At 44.1% G+C, this 14730-nt stretch overlaps 1 protein-coding gene across 1 annotated transcript in view; it reads right to left on the minus strand.

Moving 5' to 3' along the window:
- Nucleotides 1-11367, minus strand: part of SHH (sonic hedgehog signaling molecule) — a 12705-nt gene extending 1338 nt beyond the window's left edge. The window contains exons 1-2 of the mRNA XM_024209770.2: nucleotides 11059-11367; nucleotides 5630-5891 (exon numbers count right to left, since the gene is read on the minus strand). Of these exons, the coding sequence (XP_024065538.2) occupies nucleotides 5630-5891; nucleotides 11059-11367 (571 nt within the window). The remainder of the gene's footprint in view (nucleotides 1-5629; nucleotides 5892-11058) is intronic.
- Nucleotides 11368-14730: the final 3363 nt, after the last annotated feature.

Genomic DNA, 14730 nt, shown 5'->3' on the forward strand with positions numbered 1-14730 from the left:
GCGTCCTCCTCCCCATATCCCCAGGTTAGGAGTTGTCTGCATTCCACACCTCAGGTTATGAGTTTCAGTGCACACATTTATAGCAGTGGCCTTAGGATGCCACCTTTCCAGCTCAGGTTAGTAGCTGTGAACCCCTTCCTCTCCTAGGAATTTTTGCATCCTCCGCCCCTCCTCCATTAATAGTAGTACAGTAGGGCCTAGAGGCCCCAGGGGCCACGTGTGCTAGGCATCAGATATACACATCACCAGAGAGAGTCCCTGCCCCAAGGAGTTCACAGTCTAACTAGACAAGACAGTTAAAGCCTTGTCTAGAAAAGTGCTCCGCTTTCACTAAAGTAATAAAACTGATCTTGTGAAAGTGGTGCAGCCTCCTTTGTAGCTGCACTTACATTACAAAGAACATAAGAACGGCCATACAGGGTCAGACCAATGGTCCATGTAGACCAATAGCCTGTCTTCTGACAGTGGCCAATCCCATTGCTTCAGAGGAATGAACAGAACGGGCAATCATCCAGTTGAAGCTGAAGCTAACTCAATATAAGCTAACACTTAAACCAGTGTAAGTGGTTTATATTAGATGGGGGTTGGGCCAGTTTAACTGGATCAGTTTCAAAATTAATGTTGCCTTGTCTACATGGGGGAAATTGACCAGAATAGCTATTGCAAAATGACCTATTCTGCAGTAACTATTCCAGAATAGCTCCCCATGTGGACACTACTCTGGAAAAAAAGATACTGTAATCCTGAATAATTAGTGCACTTCCAAAGTGGAGTTGTTATTCTGGAATAAAATCACTTTTATTCTGCAATATCATGTCCATGTGGAATACTTTATTCCAGTCAATTTCCCCAGTAGAAAAGTTCATAGTTAAATTGTGCACTTTTACAGTTTAGGGTGACCTAGCTACACTGCTCAGGGCTATGAAAAAATCACATCCCTGAGATACATAGTTAAACTGACCTAACCCCCTGGGATAGATACCGCTAGGTTGGGTAAGTCTACTCTACAGTGCTACATTGGCGCTGCTACACTGTTGTAGTGTATCTGGTGAAGACGCGCTATGCTGACAGGAGAGCGCTCTCCCATCGGCATAATTACTCAATTTCAGCGAGAAGCGGAAGCTATGTCTCCCACCGACATAGCACCTGTGAGGACAGCGCAAAACTTGTGTCGCTACGGGGGAGGGGGGGCTTTTTCACACCCCTGAGTGACGTAAATTATATCAACTCAGGCTGTACTGTAGACCTGCCTGACGGAAGAATTCTGTGGACCCAGCTACTGCCTCTCAGAGTGGTGGATTAACTACAGCAATGGGAGACGATCTTCTGTCGCTTAGCAAGTGTCTACACTCGCCATAGTTGTGCTGCCGATTCATAGACAGTGTAAGGGCAAGTTTACATTTAAAACACTGCATTGGCATAGCCGCTGTAGCGCTTCAATGAAGACACTAGGCCGACAGGAGACAGCTCTCCCGTCGGCGTAGTTAATTCACCTCCCTGAGAGGCATTAGCTGCGTCAAGTTCTCCCACCAAAAGCACTGTCTACCCAGGGGGTTAGGTCGGTATATGTCACGCAGGGGGGGGTGGATTTTTCACATCCCTGAGTAACATAGTTCTACCGATATAGGTCTGTAGTGTAGACCAGACCTAATACAGCCAAAACCAAAGGGCGGAAGGGGAATCAGAGGCACAGAGAAGTGAAGTGACTGGCTTAATGTCACATAGCAAGTCAATGGTAGAGCTAGACTTAGCTCCCAGGGCTCCTGACTCTTAGGCAAGGTCTACACTGTGCACCTTACGTGGCATGGCTGCCGCTGTAAGATATGCAGTGTAGCCACTCCTTGCTGGCAGGACAGAGCTCTCCTGCTGGCAAAATAAAACCACCCCCAACGAGAGAGCATCTTCCACCAACAAACTGCTGTCCACACCGGCACTTTTCATTCGTAAAAGTCTTGTTAGTCAGGGGGTATTTTTTTTCACACCCCTGGCTTTAGGACTGGTCTACACTGGGAACTTACTTAGACATAGCTATGTCTCTGAGGGATGTAAAAAATCCACACCCAAGGGATGTAGTTTTACCAGCCTAACGCCGGGGTAGACAGTGCTAGGGGGATGGAAGAATTCTTCCGTTGCCGTAGCTACCGCCTCTTAGGGAGGTGTAGTACCTACCCTTATAGGAGAACCCCTCCTATGGGCATAGGTAATATTTACACTGAGGTGCCACAGCAGTGCCACTGTTGTATTTTAGGTGTTGACAAGCCCTTAGTCCACTGCCCTATCCACTAGATCCTCCTGCCTCTCATTGCCTTAGGAACTTCTGAGCACTCCCTCACAGCAGTCTCTGTGCCCACACACCAGGTGAGGATTCTCTGCAGCTCCTTCCCCCCCAGATAAGAGAATATTTGCCTCCCTCGCTAAGTCAAAAGTCTCTGCTCAGCCCAGGTAAGGAGTGTTTCCCTCCACCCTCCCCAGCCCCCTACCTAACCTTAAAACACCCTCTACTTTATGCACAATGACAGGCTAGTCATTGGGGCTAAGTTTTAACCTGATCCTAAATTTTGGGGCTCTTGGTTATTCTGTCACCACTGCCTCATTATTAGTCCTTCAGAGAAATCCTAGCCATTTTAAAAACAAGATCAACCCACATTTATGGATTTGAATTCTCTGTCCTTGAAAATATTACTATAATATGTAAAAATTTAAAAGCTTTTCAGGCCAGAAGGGACCGGCATGACTGTCTATTCTGCCCTCTTCCATAGTGTAGGGTCTGGAATTTCACCTAGTGATTCCTGGGTGTTCCTGAACACCCTAGTTACATTTTTGTGTATTCGGTTGCACCCACAGTATTCCACTGTAGCCAGGGCATTTGATAAAATTTATTTCCATTCTTGCTCCCTCCCTTGATTTCACTGCAGTTTTCTCCCAGTTACTGAGTGTGCCAATTTCTAGTCCAAGTAATTTTCCTCCTAAAAGTTGAAAAACCACAGATACAGATTTTATTTTTGTGCCTCTGTAGCTGGTGCATAAGCTATTATGATTTAAATAAACACTTGGAGAGTCTCCTAATGACTTTCTCAGGAAGGACAGGAAGGGCGAAAATTAGAATGTTATTGATTTGCTAACGACTTTATCACTTGTGCTTCAGAAATGGAACAGCAAGATCTCCAAGGCCTCTTCACTGAGAACATGGCAACAAACGAGCTATGCGCTTTATGTAGAGTCCTTTCCTAGCAAACTACACCTTAGTACAAGCCCCGAGTAAAGCTCTTGCTTGAGCTTTGTTTGCATATTCAGGGACTTGATGAATAGATCTAGTAGTGTAGCAACTCTACAAACATGCCAGTGAATTGGCAGAGGTGTGAAAATCTGCTGCTTTGAGCAGTGCTGTTTGGGTTCTCTAATTAAAATCCAATAAAGGATCAGCATTGTCATTCTGATTCATGTAATAAATGCAGACACTCTTGGAAGAGAGGACACTTCCATTTTTTTCCCAGCTTCTTCCCCCACCCCCCTCCCCCTATTTGTTCAGGTGCAGAAACCCTATGTGCCAATTCACACACATACTCTCCAAAAAACCAGGACCTTCCAAGCACTATTTGCACAGCAGAGCCACTTTTCCAAGACACTCAAGATGTGTATTTGAATTTTAAATGTAGGAGCTTGCTCTAAATACTTGCAGTAGCCCATTATCAATGTCCCTTTTACCACCCCAGCCTCTCTTCTCTGTCCTGATGACAATAATTCAGACCTTGGGGGAACTCTTCTTTGCATTCCAATCTCCGGGATCATACTTTTTGCAAATAGAGATCTAGATAAAGAATCTTCCTGCCTGGAATTATAGGGTTTAATCTTCTCATAAGATTCTCTGTCATGAAACGAGGTTTTGACAATTTGAAATCAGACTTAGCTGGCGGAATTCAAGCCTGCTCTCTTGAAGCCCGTGTAGTACAGTCACACGACCCTGCCTGACATGCACTAAATATTACCCCAAACCTCCAAGTGTGTGTGGAATTTTAATGAGTAGATTTGTTCTCTTGGAATTATTCGTCTCCTATGAAATATACATGGAGTTGGATTATGTTCATTTGGAATAAGGTTACTGTGCATCACAAACAGACACCTTGAGCTGAGATATCTTTACTATAGAAAAGGACATTTAATATCACTAGCAACTTTGTAGAGATTTCTTTGGCTAAATAAGACCAGAAGATTAACCAAAGCAATATCACAGACTCAATGTAAAGCCTGCATTGGCCAGAGAAGTGTTGCTCTTCATCAACCCAGGAATGTAAAGCTGGTTAAGGGTCTGATCTGCTACTAGTAGAGTCAATGGAAGTCTTGCCATTGCTTTGAATGGGAGCAGGATCAAGCCCCTAGTTACCTTACTTCTAAGCAAACAGATATATTTAGAGAGAGAGTAATTATTTTCTTTCACAACTAAGTATTTCTTGACACTTTAAAAGTGTTTCTTGGCTAAAAGAGGCTATTAAAATACAGTTTAGATGCTATGCTACAAACACTTAGAGGTGAAAAAACCCAGCTCTTCTGCGATGCACTGTTAACAGTTTTGCTAAAAGCGTCAATTTATGCGCAGAAATGAAGTTTCAAATTTCGCGATTTATTGTTAGCAAGTTATTCCTTTGTTGAAACAGCATGTGGCGTTGTAAGCACAGGGGGAAAAAATCCTGGGGTTTCCTAGCGGCTACAGATTAAGCCATGAATGGCATTAATTTTCTTTTTCCTGCGCACACTAGCAGGTCCTGTTGGCAATAGTAATAATACTAGACTTCGGGGCGTGCAGCCAGCTAGATGTTTTAAAATGGTCACGATATTTGTTTGTAAGATACTATGTGAATTTAGAAAAAAAGAAATGCCAGGGGGGACGACTGTTATTTTGCAGAGCTGTGGGCTCAGTCGGGGCGGGAGGGGATCAATACTTTAACAGAGTGGTGGAGTTGGCTGCAGGTTTTTGCATCCTTATGATTAATCTAGGGCTATAGAGGTGCCTGGCACGTCAGATACATGGCATGCATTCTTCCCCCCCGCACGCAGAGTGAGAAAGCTAGAGAACCGTATTAATATCCGAATCAGTTCTCTGCCCAGATTGACACTGTGATCGGAATGAGGGCTTTCCCCTGCCTTTGTAAACTCCACTCTAAATCTACATTGTCCTCCTAATAGCCCCCTCCTACGTAGGCAGAGAAGCACAGGACGAGGCTGGCTCATAAATGTGACCAAGCCCTGTAGTTATGTATGGCTCGAAATCAGTTAAATGGGAAGAGAAGCCCAGCCGCTATGCAAAGCAATGGCTGGATAACCGCATCCTCCCCCAGGTCAAGTGCCCGGTTCTGATGCAACCTGCGCTTGGCACAAGCAGCAGCAGATCCAGGGCTTAGCCTTGGGGAGTGCCCCTCCCGTCGTAGGCCCCCAGTGATGCTGTAGTCCCTTCAGTGGCTGCCTTGGGAGGGGTTCACACGCCCTGTTGCTGGGATACTTTTAGTCTCCCTTACGGGTCCAACCTGTCAGGCCTGGGTCCCACCGTCCTTAACGGGGTGCTTTGGCTAGACGCCCCCGGGCAGGCCTGGGGTGCCAGCCGCGGTGAGCCAGGAGGCTCAGCTGTCATCCTTACCTGCTTTGACGGAGCAGTGGATGTGGGCCTTGGACTCGTAGTAGACCCAGTCGAAGCCAGCCTCTACCGCCAGCCGAGCCAGCATGCCGTACTTGCTGCGGTCCCTGTCCGAGGTGGTGATGTCCACGGCCCGGCCCTCGTAATGCAGCGACTCCTCGGAGTGGTGCCCATCTTCATCCCATCCCTCGGTCACCCTCAGCTTCACTCCGGGCCACTGGTTCATCACCGAGATAGCCAGGGCGTTCAGCTTGTCTTTGCATCTCTGCAGGGACAGGGGCACACAAGGGGCACACGCATTGCACGGGCACTGTGGCATTTATACAGCACCCCCTGGCCACTGACCCCCCATCCTCTATTAAAAAGAACACACACCTGGCATTTCAAGAGTTAAAGACTATGGACAAAGCCTCAACTATGCTCAGTCAGTAAACTGTGATCCTGGGCCCACTATCATTGAAGTCAAGGGCAAAACTCCTGGTGACTTCGCCCTATATATCCGTGCAAGGGGCCAGCCTAGGGGAATTGAGAAGCTTCTCGGATACCTAATGGGCAAGTCTGTTAGTCTGATGTAGGAAGTAAAGTGAGGTCGGTGCAGAGAAGGTTGAAGCCCGGATAATACGAAGTGAGTGGGGTCGAAATATAACCATTCTTTTAAACGATCGCCCACTTTCTTACAGCCTGCAACCTGTTTGAGTGTCAGAAGCATGACAAGTATCAGAGGGGTAGCCGTGTTAGTCTGAATCTGTAAAAAGCAACGGAGGGTCCTGTGGCACCTTTAAGACAGTTGCTTTTTACAGAAGCATGACACGATCTCTCCTCATTCCTCCAACTAAGACGTGCATTTTCACATTGTTGGGAGCAGAGTAAAGTTTTCCAAAAGACAAACACTTTGCCATACATCTGGGAGTCAAATATTTTTCCCTGCAATGTCTCTGCGGGTCTTTTCAACTTAAGTCGGTGATGAAAAGGTTCTCCATACGCGTTCACAGCCTTTCTGTGCTAGAAGGAGTTTTTCCTTCGCAGATCACTCACTAGAGTCCTTAGACCAGCCTGGGCTAGAAACATTCATCCTGCTTGAAATATACATACGTGTATATATAAGAGCAAACCCACCCGATATCTCTTAGGGGAAAGAATGAAAAGCAGAGAGGGATCAAGTTGATAGCAATGTTAAAAACCAACAAACCCAGAGGTGAGCTATCGTAGAATATGAAACCGGGAGTGACAACAAGCATTCTTTATATGGAGTGCCACATTCTTTTAACTCTATAGACCACTGCCACATGATTAACTTTCTGTTTTCTTTAACTAGCTCCTTTCCTTTATGTTTTCTTGGTTTTATGAAATTTACCAGGCAGGACCCGGCAATTCGGCGAGAAATTGTAAGGGGTTATGGACAAATGTGTAAAGAAGGGGCAAAGAGGGAGGACGGAGCTAGGAGATCATTCTAAATAAAGTACGAAAAGTTTGGGTAGATTCTTATCACATCCCAGAGTTTAAATAGAATACTGCTCTGCATGAATTAATGAGCCCTAGAAAAAGGTCATCTACCATCCACACCCATTGAGGATTAGAAAAGCAATATACATTTCAGGCACATTTGCAAATGTGAGACTACAGCATATTGCCAGCTAATTTTTTTTTTAAAAGGACAAAGCTGTTTCACGATATGGATATTTGACTGTTGCAGTCAAACAAATATCTGCAGTTGAGTAAAGCTAAAGGCAAACGCATCAAGTGGGTAGGGATGTTTGGCTTTCTACAGGAGGACTCACCCCAAAACGTTATCAATGTGTAAAATAACACACCACAAAGGTTCTTTTCACAGCTCCCAGAAGGGGAAAAAAACTTGCATGATTCCTGCTACACCACCTTTAAGTACGTGACCGGATTGCTCAACAGGAAAGTTCCAGTGCGTATATTACAGCCATAAAGAGATACCCTAGCAAGACTTCGGTGGCAGTTAAATATAAAATGCCCCGGTGAGTCCACTTTGGACTCCCTGGCCGATTGTTCCATGTGACTTAACATTTTTATGGAAAGAGCTGATTGTTTGGTCTTTAATGTGATGTTAGTCTAGGAAAAGCAGAAAACCATAAGGAAGTTTAGCTTGTGAATTTCTCTCTCGCAGATATACTGTGAGAAAAAGGCGAAACATGCAACGTTTTAGGCCACTGACAAGGAGAAAGCCCTTAGCTGCACAGCAGTCTAAAGCCATGTTATTTTATAACTAAGAAAACAAGTAGGGAGGAGAGTAGACGAGGCGGGTTTGCTATTCCAGCTCCTTCCCCTATAAATATGAGCTAAAGTCTCTCTGGCAAAATAAAAGGGAAAGGAACGACCTACTAAAGGACTTTCCTTCCTTTTATATTGGCTGAACTGGATTGTCAGAGTCAAAAGCCGTGAAGGCCAGACTATTTATTAATTCATTGGGTCGTGTGCCACAAATCAAGCCCAATTCTGTTCAGCCACCGTGAAACTCAGCAGGGCTGCCTCCACTAACGCTTTGTGTGGAGGCAAAGTTGTTCAACAAGCCCTCTCCTGCCAGCCCCTAATCTCTTCACAAATGAATTGCTTGAAGGAAACACTTAACAGGTACCTGTCAGTGTAAACAACCCGGTGGGCTTCCTAAATGCCAAGTTGATCTCCAAATTCCTCACATCATGCACCGGTTGTGTGCCTGTATGGCACTAGATTTCTATTTTATTTCATACAAATTCCAGCTTTATCATATTGACCTGGCTCCCTTATCTCGTTCACAGATCCAGCCAATGGTTGCTGTGTGTGTGTGTGTGTGTGTGTATGGGGCGGGGAGGGGGGGCATTCAGCAAACTGCTGTTGTCACCTGCAAAGTTAAGAACCTGACTTACCTAGCTCTGCGTTTTTTCCCTTCTTAAGTTAATATTAACTAGCAGCTAATGCATTCAGCAACGATTCTGAAAGTTTAACAATTCCATTCAGGGAAGAGCTTTCCATGGTTGAAGGGCTTGTGAAGCAGGCATTTAAAGGCTTGAATTTAACAGAACAAGAGGTTGCTGATTGAGAGAGAAAGAAAGAGATTGGCCCAGCTCGTTGTAGGATTGCAATATGAGGGAATTCTGATGTCAGCGGCAGCTTCCCACCACCTCCCTACAATATTGTTATTGGAAGACCACCGAGCAATTCCCCTTCCAACCCACCCCGAACATTGCTATAGGCTCACTACTGTTCAATCACCCCATTACCTCTCCCCAGCCCCAGCCAGGGGTATGAGATCACTCTTGTCCCTTCCTCTCCCCTCCCCCAATATCATTATGCAATCACCGATGTCCCTTTCTCCCCTCTCTTGCTCCCCAAAGGGGGTTCAGTAATGAAGCTGCAGCCAGACGTTGATCTCTTATTTTGGTGTGGTACCTAAGCTGTGCTATGAGGCAGAGCGGCGTTATCTCCCCCCCCCCCCCTTCTTGTGTGTAAGGAACGAGAATAGTCGCTGAAGGAAAAAGTATTTGTTTTCGTTTCGTTCGTCTGAGGGAAGTTGACAGAAGGTCAGAAGTTCAAATGCTGCCAGCTATTGCAGCGAGAGTGGCAAGCCATGTAGAAGGCTCAGTATTCCCAGGGAAGGGCAGCTAGAGAGACAAGGCACATCCAAGGCTGCAGTAGAGGAGAAAGGAGACACTACCACACATGCTGGGGTCTCCCCCTCTTCAGCCCACCCCCCCCTTTTAAAAAAACACCATCACACATTTTCCCTTCCTCTGTGGGTCTCCATCTCTTTCCCTCTGTATTTCAATCTATGTCTGGCTCTCCTTCTCTCTTCCTCTCTACACCTAAGCTTCATTTGCTCTTTCATGAGTATGGGGTGTGTGTGTGTCTAATTACACACACGCACACATACACACGCACACATAAAAGCACGTCTGTTTTTTTCTGGGGCTTCCTAGCAGCAGCAGCAGCAGCAGCATTTGCCGTATTAAAAAGGATACAAACTGAAATCCTAGCCGTTGCGATCGATAAAAGAGGAGTAAGTGGAGCTGAAAATGCGAGATGTGTCTGACTTGGCGCACTGTCTTGCATCTTTTCAGCAAGGGAGGATGACCGAGGGCTATAAGAGGGACTGGACTGGATCTTACGATGCATGCCACAATAGTCATCCTCTCTCACTCGCCTTTCTCTTGCATTAGGAGGCGAGATTAAAGCTGCTATCGAAATGGACTGGGAACTCTCGAAACACAACATGCTCTGCACCGTGGCCTGTGCATATTTAATTGAGGCTCGCGCTTCTATCTGGCAGAGGCGCGCGCGTCAACACTCATAGGTACAGTAAGATTTAAGGTGGTCGGGAGGAGATTGGAGGAGACACGTCCCTCGCCCAAATAAACCTAGTAAACGTACGGAAAATCAAGCCGAGGCAAAGGGGAGAGTTTAGGAAATTCTTCCCATGCTCAACGCGATTCTTGCAGCCGAGTTATATTATAGCACTGAAGGAGGGACTTAAAATACATTAATAGTGGGAAGGGAGGAGGGAGGCTGTTGACCTATATTTGGATGAAACCCATTTCCAGTGTCTAGATGGCATCTAGATTCCATGTAGTTTCAAAAACTCTAGAACTGGGAGACTAATTGCTTTCACCTATCGCTCCGTGAGCAATAACAATATTTATTATTATAATGTGGCTGTTTGGGAGGGTTTATTTTTTGCATACAATGGTTCCGCATTCTGATTCACTCCCGATTCAATATTTATTCAGCTGTAAACCTTGTGCCATCTGATTTTTAAAACAGAAGTGATGCAATGCTGATAAGTTGCAAGTCCCTCCCATTTGGAAGTACCAGAGCATTGGTGGCGAGCATCCTTAAAGAAATATCAATATATTTACGCTCTGATGGGCACAATTGCAAAGGATGGTTTTGCAATACAAGCTATATAATACAGAAACGGGAGAGTAATGGTCGATTGGACTTCAGCTGCCTTTTGTGAGTGCAAGACTCCATAAGTACTAAATTTAGAATCCGCTTGCAAACAGCAATAATGAAGGGTAATAAAATAAATATAAAAAAGTCAGCATCTGTACCAACCGATGACTGCATTTGTAATAATGAAAGAGTGGCCTGGCGGTCACTAGACACTTGGGGTCCTCTTAGCTGTATACAATTCGTTTGATCAAAGTGCAGCCTTGGGGACAAATGCAAACAGAAATCTCTAACCAAGTTACAGGGAACGTCATGGCAAGGTTATAATTGTAAGTATTACACAAAACCCCAACAAATATATATCTATGGCTATATGCCCCTGCAAACTTAACTGGATATTTAAATATGAATCTAACCGATGAGGTTTTGGGGGGGCGGGGGAGAGGGCAGGGGTATCTTTCAAAAATGCTAAGACGTTTTAATTTATGATTGCTCAGATATGCTAACAAATAAAAATATATGTATCTATGTAGCTCTACCTGAGTCATCAGTCTGTCAGCTCCAGTGTTCTCTTCATCCTTAAAAATAATGTCAGGGTTGTAATTTGGGGTTAGTTCTTTAAATCTCTCGGAGTTTCTTGAGATCTTCCCTTCATATCTTCCACTGGCCCCTAGGGTCTTCTCTGCCACATTGGGAATAAACTGCTTATAGGCTAAAGGGGTCAGTTTTTTGGGGTGTCTCCTTTTTCCAATACCCCTGCCTGGTCCACAAGTCAGCCCAGAGGAGACCAAAAGAACGCAGATGAACCCCACCAACAGAATTCTTGTCAACAGCCGCATTTCGTCCATTGAATCCAATTACTTCAAAGCTCTCTGTGTCTATCCCTGGCTGTCTCTCTAGATCTCTCTTCCTACGTCCTTGTCTGCTTTCTGAATCGTATACTATCCACCGATCCCTAGCAAGACAGGTGTTGGAATGGCAGGCTTTAGGTCGCTGATAACGGAACACATCGGAGTTTGGTCGTGAGACAGCAATCGAGAGACAAAAAGGGTCTGATTTTAATGGTAGCAAGGCTAGAGACGCTTGTGAGAGGAGTCTGCCTTTAGTTCTATATTATAGCTGCCAGAGCCGAGTTCTGATTGGCCAAGGCGAGACAAGCTTGTCTTCTGATGTATTAACCCTCAAAAAGGCAACAAATTCTTGAAAGATATTTTTTTTTCTTTTACCTGAAGGGCTTGGAGCTGAAAGGGGTGGAGATAGCGCTTTCTTGGGATAACATCAATTACATGCTGTTTTTTTTTTAAACTTTCTTGGCAGAGTGGTACATTTGTCAGCAGGAGTAACAGATGTCTCTGTGAAATAAAAATATTAGCAGGCTGCCTTACTGCATTTCAAGTTTTTAAGGACGGGTTTAAATAAAAATAAAAATAAAATAAAAAGTTGGCTATCAAACAACTTTGAAAAATAATCTTTCAGGGGCAAAATGACTAGCCATTTGAAAATTAACCCGTCTAAGTGTATCTTTCTTTTTCATTGAAAAGAAATGTTGCATGAAAGCAATACGACTTTTCAAACACATTTACTTTTTCAGCAGGTAAGTGACTGGCTTAGGGGAGGAAAAAAGTATATTTTTAAATATAAAATGGTAGTTTTATAAAGTTTGTGTCTATAACTTTTATATGATGCAATTGCAATGTATAGAGATGTTAAATGGTACTTTATTACAAAACAACTTAAAATAAGAAAATATTGTACCTGAAGAAAGAAACAAGCAGCGAACTGCTTAAAAAAAGACCAGACTCTGATGTCCTGAGCATGTTGGGACTATATGCTTTGTTTCTTTGGTCTAACTCTAAGAAGTGCATTTAAAACCCTTATACCTTCTTGTGGGGTGTCATTAAGTTTTTAGAAAAGCATAGTATTGAAAGCATCCGCAAACACAATTACCAGAGATCGATCCAAGTAAAGTGAATGGAAAGAGGATAAGTTTAATGTTAAATTAATTGTTATCTTATGCAGCGTGGCAAGTGATGTCTTTATCCCGATCTCCAAAAGCTACTAATCAGACAAAGGTGTTGAGAGACGAGCAAAATCGCAGAGAGATGGTGCTGATAAAGCAGGTTAGACAGAAAAGCAGCGTCCCACTATGAACAAACACTTCTGTTTCTGTAAAGAGCTCATTTGCTTTTGCTCCAAAGAAAATACAATTTGTCCAAGAATTTAGAAACTTTAAAGACTTTTTTAAAGAGTTCTTGAAAATCCTAAGCGACACGTTGAAGTAATCCAAAAGTTCCCCTTCTCAGGAAAAAAAATCCACTTTATTTAAAAGGACAAACTTTTTGGGGCAAGGTGCACATGGGAGTTTTCCAGTCTGCGACATAACTAAGTTGAATCAACTTAAACCGGGTAAAAATGGACTTTACAAAAACCAACATAGTTTTAAGTGCTAAAAAGTTTTCTGTCCTAAGCTGTAACACACAGAATACCAGAGTTTCAGAGGACTGTATGTGATTTTCCTTTAGACAATTTTTTAAAGGCGAATGAACTTTCAAAACTGACAGACCGATTTCAACCTGTGATCCTCCCCTAAGAAAAAAGACAAGTAATTTTCTTTTTATTATTTTTACTACTTCATTGATTTCCCCTTTCCATTTTTAAACTTGGAATCTGGAAAGATTTACCTTTTAACTTCTCACAGAGAAGTAACTTAGTTTAAGAAACAAGTTGTACAACAGCTAAATACCTGCTTGACAATATTTTTTAAACTAACTTGTGTGTGTGTGTGTTTGTGTGTGTGTGTGTGCGCGCGTGCCAAGACAAGATACAGGGAATATATAACTTATACAAAAAAGCGTATATTCTTTTGATGTGGTTGCCTCAAACAGCATGACTTGATGTAACAGTTGATTAGATAGTGCCAGGGTGTAAGTACTACTAACGGTGGGGGATATTACAAATCCTTTATCACCCCCCCTATTTTTCCCCCCGCCCCCGAAAGATGATCGATGCATCAGTTAGTAAATGCGTGGACATTGCAATGATGAAGTATAGAATAAGGACAAACACCCTCATTATCAGATTGCCATATGTACAAAGCAGTCACCCAAAGATTAACAGGAAAGGAAACGCAAAGAAGGAATTAATTAAATGCAAGCAATAAATGCATGGGGGGAGAAAAGGGAGAAATCAAGAAAAGTTGTAACGATGGGAAGCTTAAAATCAGCCTGCTATCAAATTAGATGTGAAAGAAAGCAGAGCTATGGTTTCTGGGTGGATCTGGTCAGTTTCACCTAAAGTCTATGGCTACCAGCTGTACTTTCTGATGACCCAGTAGAGAAATGAACGTGAATGCAAACGGAAGGTTATTTCTATGGGGTAGGAGGGGGGCAGCCTCTTCACTTCAGCCTTTGTGCCTTGATGATAAATTCTGCATGCCTCAATAATACTAGTTTGTGCTGTTACTAAAATTACATCTTTTTAACCATAACTTCTAAAGAAATACTGGGGCTAAAGAGACCGGAGCACACTTTTACCCGATGTGCCTGGATTTTTGAGATTGTAAATTCTGTGTATAATATATGTGTATGTGTGTGTGCATTAAAAAACCGACAACTACTATTCGGGCACTGATGCCTTCTTTAGGAGGATTAATCGCTCAGTCTTGGATTAAAAAAATCAATGTTGAGTCCAGTTGTCTCAGAAATCGGAAGCTCTCTTTTTCTTTTGCTCTTTTGTGAAAGAATCTTCCCTTCTTCAACCAAATGGAGCTGGAAAAGCTGCCAAGCCTCAGAAGGGAAAGAGGCAGAGCCCTGATCCCTCTGCCTGCAGGTCCCTAGCCACTAGATTGCTCCTGGCTTCGCCTCCCACATGCCTAAAAGGTCACAGAGGCTGCTCCCTCCGCTGCCTGCAGGTCCCCAGACACAAGTCGGCTGCCTCCTTTTTCGTGAGACAGTCCCACCGAGAAAAGATTGCTCCCTCTCCTCCTCTAGGTCCCCAGATGCAAGACAGCTCCCTTCCTCTGCTTCCGGTCCTGGACACAGGATTCCTTCCTTCCGCCTTGAGGCCCAACAGACATAAAAGTGCCCCTACCTTGAGGTCCCATCCATTTCAAAGGCTGCCCCCCTCCCTCTGCCTTCAGGTGCCTAGTGTCTCTGTTTTCCATTCACAAGCCTGCCCCCACCTTCAGATCCCAGTGCCTCCAGGTCCCAGAG

The sequence above is a fragment of the Terrapene carolina genome, unplaced genomic scaffold (genome assembly GCF_002925995.2).
Source record: "Terrapene carolina triunguis isolate 2854851 unplaced genomic scaffold, T_m_triunguis-2.0 Scaffold111, whole genome shotgun sequence".
Lineage (NCBI taxonomy): Eukaryota > Metazoa > Chordata > Testudines > Emydidae > Terrapene > Terrapene triunguis.